The following is an 18,733-nucleotide window of genomic DNA, read 5'->3' as shown; positions in this document are numbered from 1 at the left end:
TGTATAGGTGATAGAATATTTCCTGTTTGAAACTCCTTGAAATAGAACAGTATCTTCTGAAAATATTTTGATTTCTCCTAAATAAACTTGGACTTCAGCTTTTCATTTTCCATACTGATTGTACGCTAGATTTCTCCTGATCTAGGTTAACTTTGAAATGTTTTAATCAAAGTGAATAAATTATATTGCCTTTTAAAATCAGTTCATCATCATTTATGACTCACAGTTAACATTTAACATAACATTTAACAGTTAACATAATGCAGTTAAATATGTGCTAGATGTCAGTATAATTTACAAGATTTAGATGTAGATTTACAAGATCAGAATCATAGAATGGCTGTGTTGACAAGGACCAAATGATCATCTGGTTTCAACCCCCCTTCTATGTGCAGGGTCACCAACCACCAGACCAGGCTGCCCAGAGCCACATCCAGCCTGGCCTTGAATGCCTCCAGGGATGGGGCATCCACAGCCTCCTTGGGCAACCTGTTCCAGTGTGTCACCACCCTCTGTGTGGAAAACTTCCTCCTAATATCCAACCTAAACCTCTTCTGTCTCAGTTTAAAACCATTCTCCCTTGTCCTATCTGTCCGCCCTCATAAACAGCCATTCTACCTCCTGTTCATATGCTCCTTTCAAGAGCTGGAAAGCTGGAAAGCCACAATGAGTTCTCCCTGGAGCCTGCTAAATGAGCCCAGTTCCCTCAACCTTTCCTTATAGGAGAGGTTGCTCCAGCCCTCTGATAATCTTATACAAAATATCACTTAAACTGTCCATAGCATTTCACTTAATTTTCAGTTGCTATATGATCATATTCATGAATAGAAGGTTTTAAAATAAGTGGAAGATGATGTTTTCCTCACAGGAAGAGTTTGCATGCAGGCAAAGGCCAGTATCAATCTTTCATTTTCAAACATTTATTATAATATGCACTATTTTTTTACTTATATGTTTCTGTTAAGAGATATTGATAAATACATACCTGCAGGATGTTAACAGGATATTCAGACTGCCTTAGACATTATAAATGAGATCTGAGCTTTAATTACATTTTAAAAACAGTATGGATTCTGTAGTAAATAGCCATGGTTAATGAATCTTTAAATATTCTATATGCAGCTGACAGCTACTTTACGAAACTTGGCTGACTTACCTCAGACAAGATGCCAGCTCATTTGCAGTGGTGCTGTCTATGAGCTCTGTGTGGCACTGGAGCAGCATATGAATGACAAGGATGTGTGCACCTACATTGTCAGGATTTTCAGGTGCGTAGTGAATATGATTCTGTTGACTTCAGCTTGCAATCAAATCAGTGTTTCTGCATCAAGTGACCTCAACAAGAGCAGGATCGAACAGTAAAATTGGAAAATTTATTTGCATTCATTGGATTAAGTTTGATTGATTTCATATGATAATGATGTCTTTATTAATAGCTATAGACTTGGAGTCACTGTCCCTGGTAAAAACGTTTTGTTGCATTGTGTCACCCTTCATTCACCCAGATTCAGATTTTTAAAGTACCATTTCTTAAATTTTAGAACTGCATAAATGATTAGATACAAATCCTATTTTAGGCCATGTTTTTTAGAAGGACTATATAGTATAAAATTCACAAGGGAGAAAATGTGATCCATGTTCATTATTTTGAACTTTTTACAGAATGTTCGAGATTAATCTGTAGGATCAAGACTTGAGTGTGCGGATGGAAGTGCTGAAAGAATCTCTGTTTTATGAGCAGCTCTTCCCAGCATGTGCTTTTTAGAGGAAGAGTGGGATGAGTGAATCACCCCAAAAGTTTCTTTTGTAATCTGAAGTTGAAAAGCTCACAGTTACCAAGCACAAACTTGCAATACCCAGTGCTAAATGGACTTGATAACAGTCTGAGGATTTTGTACAAGTAGTGGAATTAGTTGTTGGCTATTTAAGGAGAAGATGGATTATAAACACAATTTATGACTGCCATTCTGGTTGAAATATTTGCCATCGCTGCTTTACTGCCTACATGAGTCCTGTTGCCTGTGAGACTATGTGCAATGAGAAGCTATCCAGCTATGGAATCTTCCCCTTATTCAGTTCCTCCAAATCATCTATTGCATTCTCCTTGATAGATGAGATTGAGCTGCACTTTGAAGAGCAGCTATGTAAGGGTCTCTCATTCCTTCCTATTCACAGATAAGAACAAGTTAAGTCTGATCCTTTGTCATGTATGCTCCCTGTAAAGCATTCAGATGAGCTTCCTGTACAAAAGGGATTTTACAAACAGGAGGGAGACATGATAGGACAAGGAGAAATGATTTCAGTCTAAGGGGAAGTTAAGGTTAGGCATTAGGAGGAAATTTTTTACTTGGAGTGGTGAGGCCCTGGAACATGTTGCCCAGAGAATCTGTGGGTGCCCCCCATCCCTGGTAGCATTTACATTCAGGGCCAGGCTGAATGGAGCCCTGGGCAGCCCTTGGCAATGGGTTGGCATTGGATGAGCTTTAAGGTCCCTTTCAACCTAGACCATTCTGGGATACTGTGAATTGTCTCCCCAGCCGCCTGCCACCTTATCCACTTATGTTTCTAAATTTGCTCCTAAAAATGAGTTGAATTCTAGCAGGGATCCCAGTGCTTTCAGCATATTTCCTTCTAGAGAGAGAGCATTTTTTTTACTAGGTGAAATGCCATGGAAATTGAGGCTGGTTAGGCAATGGTTTTGTAATTGGACTGTAATTCTGACAAGGATATTTATTTGATCTAGAATTCAATGTGGAGCAAAAGTAATTTGTCTTATTTAAAGTTTCCTACTGCTTCAGTTTTTGTTTTTTTTTCTTCTTATGTTCAGTGAACTCCGGGTTCTGAAGATAAAAATTTTTCACAAAATCAATTTAATTAGTTTCCTGGAAATTGCAGTCTCGGGGAAAAAAAAAAAAAGTTCTATGCAGTATGGAACACACATTTAAATTTTCTTCTGTATCCTAGTAATACGGAATAATTATTCTTTTTTTCTTTCAGTAGCTTTTACACAGCTTCTCCAAAGAGAATATGTTCCAATCAATTCAAATTCTTCATTTCTTCAAGTTTATAAGTCTTGCTGGTAATTGAACATCAGCACAGATGTTTGCTGGTTTTGACTACATGGGAAGTAAGACATTACCATAGTTACTGCAGTATTTCTAGTATGACCAAAGCATGTCTGATTCTATTTTTTGTAATGATAAAAGTGATCAGCGTAGGACTGGAGCAGTTAGGGAAAATGCAGAGGTAATATTGTGACTGCAAAAATATCTGATTTCTATGTTTGGTAGTGACAGACATGTTCTGCTGTTGCTAGCATTTATTACCATATATTAGGAAGGGAATCTGACTTCCCATTTCACCTTAAGCTTACGATTCTACTATGAGCTTGTTGTGGCAGGCAGGTTGGGAAGCTCCTTATATTTATTTCCTTCCATTATTCACACTCTTGTATAACTGCATGTGCCTCTATTAGAAGTCAAAGTACTGGCATTCATTTAACATGTTGGAAAACAGGGCTCTGAGAGTCAAAAGCAGAGTGATTTTTTTTTTTTTAAATCTTTTGTGGAAAAAAAGTGCTTTCATTCATTTGTATGTTATTTTTGTACCTTTGTAGCAAACTTTCTTCGTACAATGACTTCTGTGCAGCTTTAGCAGACTGCTCCAGATGTTACATCTTATTTTTAGCCCTGCTAAACAAACACCAGAAACAGCAGGTCAGTTTTTTTTCATCTCTCCATTTTTATATATTAATCCTCTGATGTGTCTGTGTATTATTGTGTGTAAGCCTGTTTTCAGTGACCTACTTTTAGGCATTTTCCAAATAAAAATTTTAAGTGGTTGATGGCATTTTAAGTAGTAAATAATTGAAATGAAATCACTTAGATTAAATATTCAAAGCAATTCAGAGGATAGACAGTTGATTCATTTATCTGTCAGTCGCACGTGTTCTTTTAGATACTTGTTTTTCTTAATTTAAAAAAAAACAAAAACAAAAACAACTTTTAAAAGAAAATAGTTTATTTGTATATTTGATAGCAGGAAACTGTAGGGATTTCTTCTGCCCTCCTCTCCTACAAAAGGAGTGTGAATATTTCCAGAGCTAAAAAATTTCAAAGCAGAGGAAAGCTTGTTCCTTAGTAACTGCATAAGGTATCAGAATGTCTCTCTTCTATTAGAGAAAACTGTATGCCTGTAAGGCTGCATTGGAATCTTGCACCTAGAAAAACATGTTTAGAGTTTGTTAAAATGCCTCATCCTACTAGCTAAAATTATACAAGTATATTTGTTACCGGCTTCATTAGAACTTGAAGGCTCTGTTGCTCTATTTTCTTGCTCTATTGTAAGGATCTTTCTTATGTTTACTGGAGCACTAGGCTCTGGGGACTTGGTGTAGGATCACAGTTTGAAAGATTGCCATGTTGGTAACAGCACTGCGCTCCATTTATGGCAAACTACACAGCTGTATTGCCAGGTAAGATTTAAGAAGAAAACTTCTTTGTAAAGCATAAATATTTCAAAAGCGGAATGAGGTTTCAGAACATTGAGCATAAAGATTATTTTTAGAAGTAAAGAACTTTCTTAGCTGCTCCAGTATCTAAACTGACTTGAGCACATTTAGCTAGCCTACACAATTTGACACAAGTTTAGTAACGTGTGGTCAATTGTTGGAAGATCCTTTTTGCTGCTGTTGTTAAAGATAGTTCATGAAGGTAATGATATTAGCAATGCTGACCAATTTATTCCTTCTTTTGCCAAATACAAAAATAATTTCTCCCTTTCCTGTTTACCTGCCTCTGTTTTCTGTGGTAGTACATACAGAAGAGGGAGAAAGATTAACCAACAGATGAAAATAATTAATGTTTCAGCAGCATTTCTGAGTATTTCTGGGTTCAGACTGCTCTTGCATTGTGTAGTCCATAAAGACATTTAATAAAGGACTACATAAATAAGATGAGAAATCTTCAAGATGTTGTGTTTTACTAGATTTGTAGCTATCTTCCTTGTGAGCACTGTATTAACATCTCAACAAATGATGGTCCTGTGGGAGTAAGGAGCTTAAAGCGAGTAACATCTTCCTTTCAGCCTTCATCTGTAATTTTAAAAGGAAACGCTGACTTGATAGTTTTGTATCATAATGAATTCTAGGCTCATATATAATTTCAAAATTTTTTCAGGTAATTGTCAGAATTTAGCTTCTCATTTGTCTGCTTTCTAAAGTAGTTTTGTCACTAGATTAGCCTTAGTTTTTATATTAAACTGTCTATCAAAATACAAATTAGAGAAAAAAGAACTTATATATTAGAACAACATATTATGGTGATTGTTTGTAATGTCTTCAGAATAGTTATTTCTTAACTGCAGTTTTTAATCAAGCATGCAATTGCCATTTGTCAGCTTAGTGAAGCCCTGCAGAATCAAGAAGAGGGCTGTGGGTAAGGCACCATTTTTTTTCTGTACTGTGTAATAAACACTTGAGCTGTGAGAAGCATGAGTGCTTTTCCTGGGGTACAGTTGGCACTGCTAATCCTGTAAAATGCTGACAGCTAGTGAGTTGTAGAATGAGGTGGTGTCTGTTGAAAAGTAAACAGCTAACAGCAGTGTGGGTAAAATTGTTTGCTGTGGGAAGAAGTAAAGAGGAGAATAAATCAGCATTATTAACTCAAACCGTTCAAAATCCTTAGGACTGAAAACTGGTATGTTAAGAAAGAGGAAGTGTGTGTGTGTTTTGAATTTTAAGGTTGCAAAGTTCATGTTTTTTATTTACTGGCAATCATGATAGCTAGGAACATACTAGGGGAAAAAAAAAAAAACACCAAAAACTTTTCTCAAGTGCTATGACTTTAAAAATAAACATTAAATATTGTGAAAATAAAAATGTGAGCACTGGAAATGGGACTAATGACTTGCTCCCACACCATATGCTGAATTCCACAGCTGCCACCCAAATAGTCTCTGTTCTTCTCACCACGCTGCAGTTCCAATTCTTTTTAATTTTTTGTTCAGCTCATGCTCTCTCTTGAGTAAAGGAGGCAGAAGGAGTGGGAGAGAAGGAATTTATCTCTGTGAGAAAGACTTTGAAATTGAGTTGGCAGGACTTGCTTAATTCCGTGTGTCATAATGTTAAGTAAGGAGAGGAGTACTGAGGATTGAATAAACTGGATCTGCAAGGTAGCACTCAGGAGTTCAGCAGTGCTTTTCTGGGCATCTGAAATGTATGTTCTGTTGGACCGACTTGTCAGTTTTGGAGCTTACTTGTGTGAAGTAACACAAAAGTCCTTGGCGGTTGCCAGATGCCATGAAAGCCTATCAGAAGTGTTCTTGTAGAGCATCTATGTTGTAGGGTGAGTTTTGCATGCTTCACTTTCTACTCTGCTTTGTAGTCTCCTGTTTTGCCCATCTCCAGGAATCTTTGAACAAGGTGTTGTTTCCCTTACCCAGATCATTATCGTCCGTAAGCTTTTCAGATAACCTAAATAAAGTTTAGTGTTCTCAGTTTGTGGTTGATTTTACAAGTCATGAAGAGACCGTGCTTTTGGAACAGGGAGATTACCTAACTAGGTCAAGTAGCTTCTGTCAGTAGGTCAAACACTGCCTGAGCTTAGGTGGGCTTTTGGAGGCCTGCCAGCACTTGTGTTATCTTCTATCAATTTACAGTTAAGAGTCTGTTTTCATTCTTAAGTGCACAGATGCAGGGTGTGATGCTAAAATTTGCATGGAAGGGATCTTGTATTTTTTGTGAAGAAGAGTCTCTTTAAGCTTCAGTTTAGCCTACTATTTCTAATTAGAAATGCTTCACATTTGTGAAGCATCTGCCATTACTAGATGCAGCAGTTGCCTGCTAAGTAAAAGAATAATCACACTAAGTCTCGTGGAAGGTCCATTCAGACTAGTATCTATGCTAAATATTGGTGAAAATCAGATGCCTAGAGAACAGCAAAACCAGAACAAGACTATACAATACTTCACATGCAAACTTTCTAAACTTTCAGCTCTTTCCAAATTGGAGAGTCCTTAGCCAGATGTGGTTCTCTTGTTCAAAATAAAATTCAGTGCTGGTCTTTTCCACAAAGTTCTTGTTACCCCTGCAGAAATTGTTATGGAACTATACATCACACAAACTTCTAAATTCCTCAGCATCCATTGGCGAGGAGTTGCTGTACTAACTAACTGTTGCACAAATAATTTTTTTAAATTTCTTTTGAATTTGGTTTTACTATCTTTATTTGATACCCTCTGCTTCTTGTTTTGAAAAGCTGATGAAAATTTAATCCCCTAGTCATTTGTTTCACACTACTAACTTTTTTGACTTTTATCATACAGTCTTTGAGTTCCGTACTGTTGTGCATCCATGTAGTGTTTCTCTGAGCTTTTTACAATTTTTAGTCCTGTATCTTTTTTGAGATGAGGGGACTAGAAGTAGCTGTTCAGATATGACCAAATCATATAATTCCATGCTTGCATAAATTTGCTTCTCAGTGAAGCTAAAAATTTGATTTGCTTCTTTGACCTTCTGTGAGTACTACAACTCTGAGGAGAATACAAAAAATCTCCCTCCAGGTGGTTATGGTTGGTTCAAAGGCTGTAATTTTGTCTTGTTCTGTTTCATTTTTATCAGCATTTGAATTTTGTCTGTTGTTTTATTACCAATTTCTGCTCTTCAGTCAGCCTTTGTCTTTTTATTTTGAATATCTTACTGTCATCAACAAAATCTGCTGTATCATTGCTGTCACCCACTTTTCAGTGTTTTTTTATGAATATGTTGAACAAAACAGGTCTCGTCACAAAAACGGATGGAGTTCAATTGCAGGAACCATTAATTTATTGTTTCCCATCCTCTGAACACTTACTGGTACAGAACATTCTCCTCATGGTATGACTGCTTAGTTTCACTAAGATTTTGGTGAGGGACCTTGTCAGAAGTTTTCTGGAAAGCAAAGTAGGTTCTGTCAAATGAGTATCCTTTATATCTGTTGATCCCTTCAAAAGAGCTCGAGAATTGGGTGTCAGGACTCAGGAGTCTTAAAACTGATTGCATGTATCCAACTGTTCACTAATTGACTGTTCTTTTCAACGGTTTCTTCAAATTCATCTGGTATAGACATCAGACTTGAATCTCTTGGATCCCTTTCTAATAGTGAATTTCATGTTTGTTACCTTTCCAGTTCTGAGACGTCAAGGCAGTTTTGAGTGAGAGGTTGCTCATCACTGTTAGTCATTAAGCTATTTAGTTAATGAGTTAGAACTCTTGAGTGATTATCTCTTCCTGGTGATTTGTCACTGTTTGTTTCATCAGTTTTTTCTTTAGAAGTTTGTGATCACTTTGGTTTTCAGCAGATCCTCCGATGAGTCTTCCCTGGAGAAGGCTATAGCATTGATCTCCTCAGTTTCGTTCATAGTGGGCAGGAACCAATGCAAGGAAAACTCATCTAGCTTCTCTGGAATTACATTTTCTTCACTGGATGCTTCTGATCATCAGTTACTTCTGCCAGTTCTGGCAAACATCCTGGTCCTGATGTGCATGAAATGATTTGTTATTTTTTTTGAATCTCTTGCATCAGCCAGTAGAACTGCACTAACAATTATAATTTGCATGCTGTTTTACCTGTTTGATTTAACAATCAATTTGTCACAATTTACTCTATTAAATGAAGAATAGATTGAAATTGCTTTGTCATCGTCTTTAAGGAAATGTCCACAGTTATTGGGTTCATTCTGCCTGGATCAGCACAGTTTTATTCCCAAGAACATCTACCAAGCAGCAAGTATTGAATGACTTTCGTGAGCAAGCAGACTTCAGCTTGTGAGAATTTTTTTTGTCTCCCTCTGAAAAAAAGTTATGCTTTTAGGGCTGTTGATTATCCTTTTTGTTCTTAGGATTGCTGCAGTTGAGAAGATTGCTAAAGATGGGGCCTATAAATGCAGAGAATTTCTCTGCTTTGTTTCTAGCATTATTTATTAGGGAAAGACTTATCTGTGTGCCCTGATTGACCTTTCTGAATGGTTTTTGCCTGGCTTTTGGACAACTTTGTGATGAGCTCCCAGGAACTCAATATCTATTTCAGTCAGTCATATAACCTAATAACTTAATACAATCAAAGAACAAGAATCTTAACAAGAATCCAGTGATGCAGCCATTTTTATTTCAGATTTTCAAATTTTTTTTCTTAAATGCTCTGAGAGTATTACTGGCACTCTGCTCAGTGGCATCATCAGAGATACTGGAGATTTTCCATTTTTTTTCTTAATTATTTTTATATTTTAGGGGTGGGAAATGTTTGTACTTTTGTGTGAATAGCTTTGTCCCTGAAGAATTGGCCATCATTGTTGTGTTTATTGAGCTTCCATGACTTGCTTTTCCTTGCTTTTCTCTTCTATGCTATCCCTTGTTTGGGGTGAGGACAGCTGTTTGTATGACTGCTCATAAAACCAACACAACTTCCAATAATCTTAAGAATGGAGGGGAAAAAAGCCACACTAAAAGAACCCCAGTCCTTTGCTGGGTTATGATCTATATCATTTCCTAGTCTAGTTTGGTGAACAGCCACACAAATAGTATCTGAATCACAAATAGTGAGGAAACAACATGGGGTGGGACCCAAACTGCAAATAGCAAGTAGAGTGGGTGCTGAAATGCTTGGCAAGGTAATCCTATGAAATGCATTTCAAGATAATGTGGTACTTTTCTGCTGTGTTTACAAATATGTATTTTCAGTTATATTCCTTTTCCCCAACAGTGTCTCTGCTGTACAATAGTGTCCTGGATAAATTAAAAAAAAAAAAAGGAAAAAAAAAGGCGTGAAAGGGACACAGAAATTAACCACTGGAAGAAGAAGAAAATATAAGATTTATTTTTCACAGATTTCCTGCATATTTGCAGCCAATCATTCATTCTTTCCTGAATATTTTTCCAAGAAAGAAATATCCATTTTAGAATAAAAATTATGGCAACCTGCTGATAAATCTGAATGACCACATAAGGTCTTTCTCTACAGTATAATTTTTGTGATGGTGTGCTGAGTTGATAGTTTATTTGTATCTTTCTAGTACTCTGTAACTTATAGTTCGTTTATTTAGATCTGAAAGCAAAAAGAGGTAAGTAGAATGCAGAAAATGTGATATGGTGAGGAATCTAGAACTTTGTAGTCAAGCAGCCTTCATTGGCATGTACTGAATGGAAACCAAATGCTTTGGTGTACCAGAGGATACAGCAGTGTAAATGTAATTACTGGATATGTGAACATTAGAGTAACAGATGATGAGGAGATATTACTGCTTGGATGACAGGTACTCTTAAAATGTGCTGAAAGCTTGAAAACAGCTCTGAAAAGAGCTATAAAAACGATGAATTTATTTGTTTAATTGTGGGTTGTTGTTTTTGGAAAGCTAATAAATGTCTAAGATCAGAGTATTAGCTAGTTGCCTATTTCATGGAATTGTAAAGGAAGATATTTTTCTTCATAGATCAGCCTTTAACTTAGAAAGGTGATAGCAAGAAATAGTGGTTGAAGCAGTGGAAATTCAAAGTAGTAATAAGAAGCAAGATTTTAACCAAGGATACCAGTAATCATTAGAGCAATACTATGGGGGATATAGTTTTCAAATTTTTTCAGTTAGTGCTTTCTGAAATACTTTTCAATAAAGTATTTACCCTGCTTTTCACCAAATGTTGTTCTGTTGACAGAGTGATTGCTTTGTTACCTTTCCTAGATCTCCAAGTGTTGACAAACCTAAAGACATGAGCTCTTCATTGCTAAAAGGCATTAAGTGCAAATGAACCCTTATCAGAAAAGGTTACCTTAACAGGTTTTAGGATATAAAAAACTATTGGATATTTTCCTGTGGTATGTGGTACAGAGAAACATGCATTTCTGGGTAACCTGCTCTAGGTGCTTCTGCTTGAGGAAGGGTTTCAGTGCCTGTCACTGTGGTAAAGCCTTTCCTCTCTGCTCCTTGCTTCAGGTTTCTCAGTTAAAATCATCTTAATTTGCTTTTGATACTTCTGATATCTTCTGATACATTCTCTCCCACTCCTTCTTTTTTTTTTTTTTTTCTTTTTTTAAATCAAGTTTCACATTGGGTGGTTTAACCAGGTGTTTTCACAGTCAAAATGTCACTGCAAGATGAATCCTAACTGTTAGCTTCATGAAGGCGTAAGTGCTGTTACTTTGTTGTTAGACTATCGGGCTCTGCAAAGAAAGTCTCGATATGTAAAAAACAGAAAGATAAACTTGTTAATTCAATTTGAATGAGCAGTAGATACTTTATACAGTACCTGAAGGGAACCTATGGGAAAGCTGGTGGGACTTTTTACAAGGGACATATAGCAAAAAGACAAGGGGCAATGTAATGGTTATAAACTGGAAGAGGGTAGGTTTAGACTAGTTACAAGAAAGAAATTCTTCACTGTGAGGGTAGTGAGACACTGCAACAGGTTGCCCAGAAAAGTTGTGGGTGCTCCCTCCTTGGAGATACTCAAGGCCAGGCTGGGTAGGGCTTTGAGCAACCTGGTCTAGTGTGAGGTGTCCTTGCACATGGAAGGGAGGATGGAACAATGTCACAGAATCACAGGACTGCATGAGTTGAATGGGACCTCAAGAGATCATCAAATCCAGTGCCCATGCTAAAGCAGGTTCCCTACAATAGGTCACACAGGTAGGCATCCAGATGGGTCTTGAATGTCTCTATGGAAGGAGATTCCGCAACCTCTCTGGGAAACCTGTGCCAGTGATCTGTCACCTTTACCATAAAGAAGTTGTACTGCATGCTTATATGGAACTTCCTGTGTTCAAGTTTTAGGCCATTACTCTTTGTCCTATCGCTACATACCACTGAGAAGAGTCTGTCTTCATCCATTTGCCTCCCATCCTCCTTTAGATATTTAAAAACATTAATCAGATCCCTCCTCAGTCGTCTTTTTTCCCAGGCTGAACAGATCCAGGTTACTTAGTCCTTCCTCCTGGCCATTTATCATTCTTGTGGCGTTCTGCTGGACTTCTTCTAGGAGATTCCTGTCTTTTTTTGAACCAGGGAGCCCAGAACTGGACGCAGATGATCTCTAAAGTCCCTTCCAACCCTTCATCATTCTATGATACTTCTGGGCAAATGACTTTTTTTTTTTTTTTACTATCACTACTGATTTTGTGTAACATGATAATTCATATATAGTTGGAGATTCAGTAGGAACCCTAAAAGGGGCTGCTGGCATCTTGATTTCTTGATTTCTTGTTTCGTACCACTCTTCCCCTTCTGATGGTCCAGGTGGACCACCAGGTATTTGGCCAATGTGTACAGATTCTAGAATGGACTTCCTTCCCTTGTTTATCTATCTTGTTTTAATTAGAAATTACTGATCTAATGGTTGTCCTTTCTTACTCATTAGCAAACCTGTGCTATTTGTAGGTCTGTTCCTCATGATATACGTGAAAAGGCAGATACATTTTAATTGCTAAGATAAACTGCTGTCAAGTTCTGTGACTCAGCAGGCACACTGAGTACCTTTGGTACTAGCACAGTGCAAGGAATAGATTTTTAGAGTTAGAGAAATAAATAATTTTAATACCAGTAATAAAATTGTATGACTCCAGATGTCAGAAAACAAAGAGTTTGATGTTGATGGAGTAAGCAGTGCCTTTCCCTCTTTAAATATGAAAATATTACAGATTCTTGACAGATGGGAAGAAAAGAAAAACATCACTTCTCCTTCTGGAGCACTTCTTGACATGTTTCTTCAGAGTTGTTTTTCCAAGTGAAGCTGTGTGGTTTCATGTATATCTTTCCCATCAGGTTTGGGTGCCCTCTATGAGCAGAGCATCTCACATGAATGCCTCTCTATAAAAAGATGAAGTAACTGAGTATAATTCCCACCTGTAATTTGCCTTTCGTGCCATACATACTAAAACCTATATATCATATAAGTGAATGTAATAAATAAATAAATGTTGTAAGATGAGCCAGTGGGAATGAAAATCAGCATGGATCAACAGGGAATTTTTTCTGAGGCTCTGGAAGAAAGAGAGTGTCTCCTTCCTATGGAAGAAGGGATGGGCAACTTAGGGAGAATACAGAGATTTTGTTAGGATATGCAGGGAGAAAATCAGAAAGGCAAAAACCCAGCTTGAACTCAACCTGGTCATTGGGATAAAAGAGAACAAAAAACTTCTTTATAAATATATTAACAGTAAGAGATGGGCCAAGGAGAACTTCCATTCTTTACTGCGTGCAGTGGGGAATGTGACCACTGAGGATAAGGAAAAGGCTAAGGTTCTCAGTGTCTTCTTTATGTCTGTCTTTAGAAGCCAGACCAATTATTCTTAGGGTACTCTACCCCTTGTCCTGGAAGTCTGGGATAGGGAGCAGAATAAACCCCCCCACAGTTCATGTGGAAACAGAGACCTACCTGGACTGTCACAAGTCCTTGGAGCCAGATGGGATGCACCTGAAGGTGCTGGGGGAGCTAGCAGAGGTGATTACCAAATGGCTTTCCACCATTTATCTGTGTTTCTGTTCAACTGGAGAGGTCCCAGAGGGTTGAAGGCATGCCAGTGTGACTCCCATCTACGGGTAGGGTCATAAGGAGGATCTGGGGAACTACAGACCTGTCAGCCTGACCTTGGTGCCAGGAAAGGTTATGGAGCAGATCATCTTGAGTGATATCACATGGCATGTGCAGGACAAGTGAGGGATCAGGTCTAGCCAGCATGGATTCATGAAAGGCAGGTCCTGACTGGTACATAATTTTTCTGCAAATGTCCAAGTATCTGAGGGTCCATATGCAGCTAATACTCCAAACATTTAGAGATGCATAATAACTTTATTTATTATACTGATTTTTTTTTCCACTGTGTACAGAAAGTCCCCTGGGCCTTCTACAGGCTTAGTCTTGCAAGCAGTTTCAAAATGCCATTCATTTTTCCATGCATTTCTTTACAGAGCAACTCTAAGCTGGTGTTAGCAACTCTTACCCTAAGAGCATTTTAAACACAAAGGGCAAAAAGTAATATGAACCTTAAAGCCTTATGTTACTTAAGTTGTACGTGCTTTTCTCTTTGACTGTTCTAATTAAATTGTCACTGGAAGATAAGGAAAGTTCAGTAATATGCTATTAAAACCAGATGTGCTTGGCTAGAAAGAAGTTATATTCTAGAAGTTTGTTTTGCTAGCCTGTAGGTGGAAAGAACAGTTGAGATCACACTTCTCAAAATATCAGTGGATTGCTGTACTTTACCTGTTTGTCTGTTTGCTGATTGGGTAGGGCTGTTGCTGGGCTGATACTGTTTTGACCAAAATTAGAAAGTCAATATAAACGAGTCAAACGAGACTGCCTGCTTTTTTTTCAGTTCTCTCTTCTGATTCATCTGTTGTTTGTTTCAAATTCTTACATGCTTTGTGAAATGGGGACTGTGCCAGCAAAGGTGAAAGCTCTTAGTGGTTAGTCAGGAAGAATGTGCAGAAAAATTTTGTCTCAATGACATTTAGAAGCTAGCAAAAATACGATGCCTGGTTTAGAGAAAAAAAAAAAGTAGGGTCCTGCAGAGTGGTCATATTATACAGAGAGAGGAAGAGAGCTCACGTCTCCATTACGAAACTGCCTGCCTCTTGAATTCAGAGATAGCATTTGTCTTTACCTTAGGTTGATGTTCTTGTCAGCTTCTGTGGCAGAGGCTTGGGACCTGAAATTTGCTCATGAGGGCATATGTGAAAAAAGGATTTGCTGCTTACACATCTTTTTTCCTTAAGTCTACTTCAGTTGGAGTGTGTCTGGTTAACTTGTATTATTAATGCCATCAAGGGTTAGAATGTCTATGATTATAGCTATTGCATCTGAGGAAAATGATCAAAATACTGGGTTAATGCATGTACAGCAGTATAAAATGCTGGCTGTGCTATACCTGAAGAAATGCTGTTCTTTTACCTGTGCTGATACAGCTATGAACTCTTTGAAAATAAGTAGGTTTTGAATAATATGTTTTAGATGTTTTAGTTAGTTTGTACCTAGCTTAGTTCAGATTTTCAGAATCCTTTTTTTCTTCTCCCATACAGGTGGGTTAGAAAAAGATGGGGGAGTGTTGAATAGCACTGAATTAAGATCCTCTCATTTTGGAGAAAAATAGCTGTAGCTCTGTCTGTCCAAAGTGAAGCAAAAAGAGATGCAATTCAGTATCCCACTTGAGGGCAAGGATAGGAAGTGCTTTAAGAGAACAATTTGGTTAAATCATGAGATCTCGAGATACTATCTAAAAACAGAAAGTAGGTCTCATTTAGCAATGATAAAAATAAGAGGGTGGCAAGAACATTTAAAATCAAAATTAGAATAATACAGCACAAGATGAGAAGCAAATAGAAGGGGACATATAAAGAATCATGAGAACTTACTATAGAATAATAATTGCAAGAAGACAATAAGGAAGTAATTGCTTCTGTGCTCAGAAGATAAGATGAGAATTACTGACAGATGACATTAAGTAGTGAAGTGTGGAATGCTGTTTTTTTTTTTCTTTTCTAAAAGGTCTAAGTATGATCAAATGATTAATCTCTATTCCAGTTCGAGTTCTTTTATCACTGAATAATGAGCTAGAGTATATTTAAGTATCTTTAGACCAGGTAGACCTCAAGGAATTTACCTTCTGGTGCTTACTAGAGGGTAGAAAGGGGTAATGTCTCTGGAGTTCCTGAGAAGTTATGTGGGATGACAGGGCCATAGGACACCTCTCTGGAAAAGAAGAAAGGGGGAATTGGGGAACAACAGACTGGTCATATTTTTGGTAAAATTCTGGAACAAGTAATTCAGCAATCTCTAGACAATTGAAATTAACAAGGGAATGACATGGATTTAACAGTAGCAGAGTAAGGTCAAGTAGTTTAACCTCTGCAATGGGTAGCGGACCTAGAGAAGAAGGGAAGTTAGCAGTCTTTGGCCATATAGCAGACATTTACTTGCTTGTAAGATTAGTAAGATTTAGCTCATAGGATTATTCTGGGGTATAAAATGATGTTTTAAGATTACTATGGACTTGTTAAAAACAGGTTACAAAGCGTATTCCATTCCTGATCAGCAACCTCAATGCTGTGGTAGATCTGTCACATGGTTTTTAAAAATTTCTTCTGTAAACTGATTTATGAAAAATAGTAGCATAACAATTTACTTCTATTTGCTGTATTTGGCATTCTTTCTGTGTTTTGGGACCTGCTATTTGATGAATTCCAAAACAAATTATTGCCTTCTGTTAAAGCAGCTGATAGCTTCTGATTTTTTTTATTTATATACAGTTTGTTTACTTTATTGCAGGACTTGGTTATCCGTATCATCTTTATTCTTGGTAATTTAACAGCAAAGAATAACCAGGCCCGGGAGCAATTTTTTAAAGAAGAAGGAAGCGTTAACACCTTGATGTCATTATTCCAAACCTACCATGAACTTGATTTGAATGAAGAGAAATGGTACCATGAAAGAGGAAGGGAAGAAAAAAAAAATCCAAAGCATCCTTCCAAAGCAGAAGATGTTCTGATAAAACTGATACGAGTGCTGGCCAATCTGTCCATTCATCCCAGTGTAGGAGCGGCTTTGGCAGCTGCCCATCGTGTTGTAGAATTACTTGTTACAGTACTAGGTAATAAAATCTATGTTGCATGTGTTATCTTCATTCAATCTGCAGGAAGAGTTTAGGATTTTTCTGCTTAAGCTTTTTATCTAGATTGAGCCATACCTAAGTGGATTCTGTTGCAAAAATAAGTCAATTTTCTGGTATTCATAAACTGTATTATATAAAATGCTGTTTGAGACTGAAAGCATTGACTTTTCAATGTCTGTGCAAAGAAGTTGTAGAAGTGCTTCATTCGGTGGTAAGTCTCGCAGACTTGATCACTAAAGAGAAGCAAATTAGAATTTTAAGTATGTCTGCCTGTGAGACTTCACTTATAAGAAGATCCATTGTTTTATTTATTTTTAACATTCACTGTTTTTGTCGCTGTTCTTGGGCTGGATTTACCACTTACTGATCTCTTTGTGAATCTAAATGCAGGCTAGAACTGGGCAGACTGTTCTCCCACTAACATAGTTCAGCAGTGAGGAGATGTATTTCAAGTAACTCAATATATTTTAGTGTGTGATGAGAACAGTAAGACTACATAAACACAATCAGTCTGTTTATATACTAATTTCCCAGTCTTGTCTACCACAACCTGGCATTTAGAGACAACAAGACTCACAAATTCATCCACTCTGTCTTAAGCCCTATAGGAGCTACCAGGGTTGGAACTGTCCTAATAACTGCGCATCACCTTTGAGCTTTAAAGCTTCTCTCCGACCCTCTCTTCTTTTCATGAGTGCTCTATCAGTTTACCACAAAATTTTATTTCCTTCACCCTTGGTTTCTGAGGACAGAAACCTCAGAAAAATTCAGACTTGCAAGCATAAGAGGAAGTTGCACATCAGTGACATTGTCAAGAGCTCTTTGAGAGAATGTCTCAGATACTGTTAAAGACTACTTTTTATTTTAATGTGTCATAGTAGCTTAGCAGTAGCCTTTGTTCTCTTTGTCAGCACTCTGATAACTATAATACAGGCCTGTTTCTGCATGCAAATCCTCCTCAGCCCCATCTCAATGCAGTAAATAAGATCTGTAATATGTTTTAACTAGATTTTACATAACGCCATGTTCGTCACAATCTTTTCTATAGATGAAGTCAGAAAGTGTGACTTTGTATTGCCACTTCTGCATCAGCTATTCCTGTTAGCCTCTACCATTTTAGTGAAAAATAAAAATGATCTTTAATAGTGGCCACATTAACTGCAATTCAGTTCACCTCTGAGCTATGCTTCTAAGTTATGTGTCAGCATATGTATGTACATATATGTATGCTTTCTTTATGTATATTAGAATACAAGTCAATTGAAGTCTGTGAGGAGTTGGTGATCAATGCTGCAACAACAATCAACAATTTATCCTTCTACAAAGTGAAGAGTTCTGCAGTTCAAGACAAGAAGCTACGCATTGCTGAAAGTAAGGACTTCTAAACAGTGCCTTTTGAAAGTGAAAGTTATGCATGCTATACTTTTTCACTACAGAAAATGAAGACGCTGATAGGATATTGTGGCATTGTATTGCAGGAATATACAGATGATAGGGCTAAATTACTCCCATAGTGATTTCTAATTCTTTTGGAACGTAATCATACAACTTGTGTGAAAGTATTTAGGTTGCTGACAAAACCCCTTTTACTCCCCAAATGAATTTGCTATGACGTTTTCTCTTTAGCAGCTTTTGCTAGACTCATTCATGCCAAAATAATAATTGCGACCTTCTAGACCTGCAAGTTTTGTTATCTGAAACTGTTTTGTTTCTGGATTATAAATCTGTTGCCAGTACAGGGCTTACGTGGTTCACTCCCCTCTGTCAGTATGGACAACAGTCATATTTTAGTGATGTGAAGGAGCTGCATGTGAGTTCTGGGATTCATTGTATTAATCATATACAAAAGGCTGTTGTTATACAATGAGTCTTGCAAATGTTACACTCTAAATAGACAAGATATGGAGGAAAGACAGAGCCTGAAGTTTATGCAAAGGACACAATGAGGAGTAGGAAAAAGTATGATGTCTCTCCACATAGTGCCCTGACTACTAGACATAGTTTCCTCTCTAGGTTAACAGTTCTGGTATTCTGTCATGAGTGATTTTATCTCCCATAAGCTAGCTCTCTCTTAATGCTAGTCAGAGAAATGTGGAAACAAA

The 18,733-nt window shown here is 37.4% G+C and overlaps 1 protein-coding gene across 5 annotated transcripts in view; it reads left to right on the top strand.

Moving 5' to 3' along the window:
• Window positions 1–18,733, top strand: part of ARMC2 (armadillo repeat containing 2) — a 64,991-nt gene that overhangs the window by 34,084 nt on the left and 12,174 nt on the right. For all 5 annotated transcript variants that reach the window (XR_004158946.1, XM_019613036.2, XM_031552509.1 and 2 more), the window contains exons 11-14: window positions 1,123–1,268; window positions 3,617–3,716; window positions 16,289–16,610; window positions 17,880–18,002. Coding sequence is in view for 4 of the 5 variants with exons in the window: in XM_019613036.2 (XP_019468581.1) it covers window positions 1,123–1,268; window positions 3,617–3,716; window positions 16,289–16,610; window positions 17,880–18,002 (691 nt within the window). In the remaining variant the exon portion in view is untranslated. The remainder of the gene's footprint in view (window positions 1–1,122; window positions 1,269–3,616; window positions 3,717–16,288; window positions 16,611–17,879; window positions 18,003–18,733) is intronic.

Source organism: Meleagris gallopavo, chromosome 2 (genome assembly GCF_000146605.3).
Source record: "Meleagris gallopavo isolate NT-WF06-2002-E0010 breed Aviagen turkey brand Nicholas breeding stock chromosome 2, Turkey_5.1, whole genome shotgun sequence".
NCBI lineage: Eukaryota > Metazoa > Chordata > Aves > Galliformes > Phasianidae > Meleagris > Meleagris gallopavo.
Note: the sequence above shows the minus strand (reverse complement) of the source record. Positions and strands in the feature narration are given on the sequence as shown.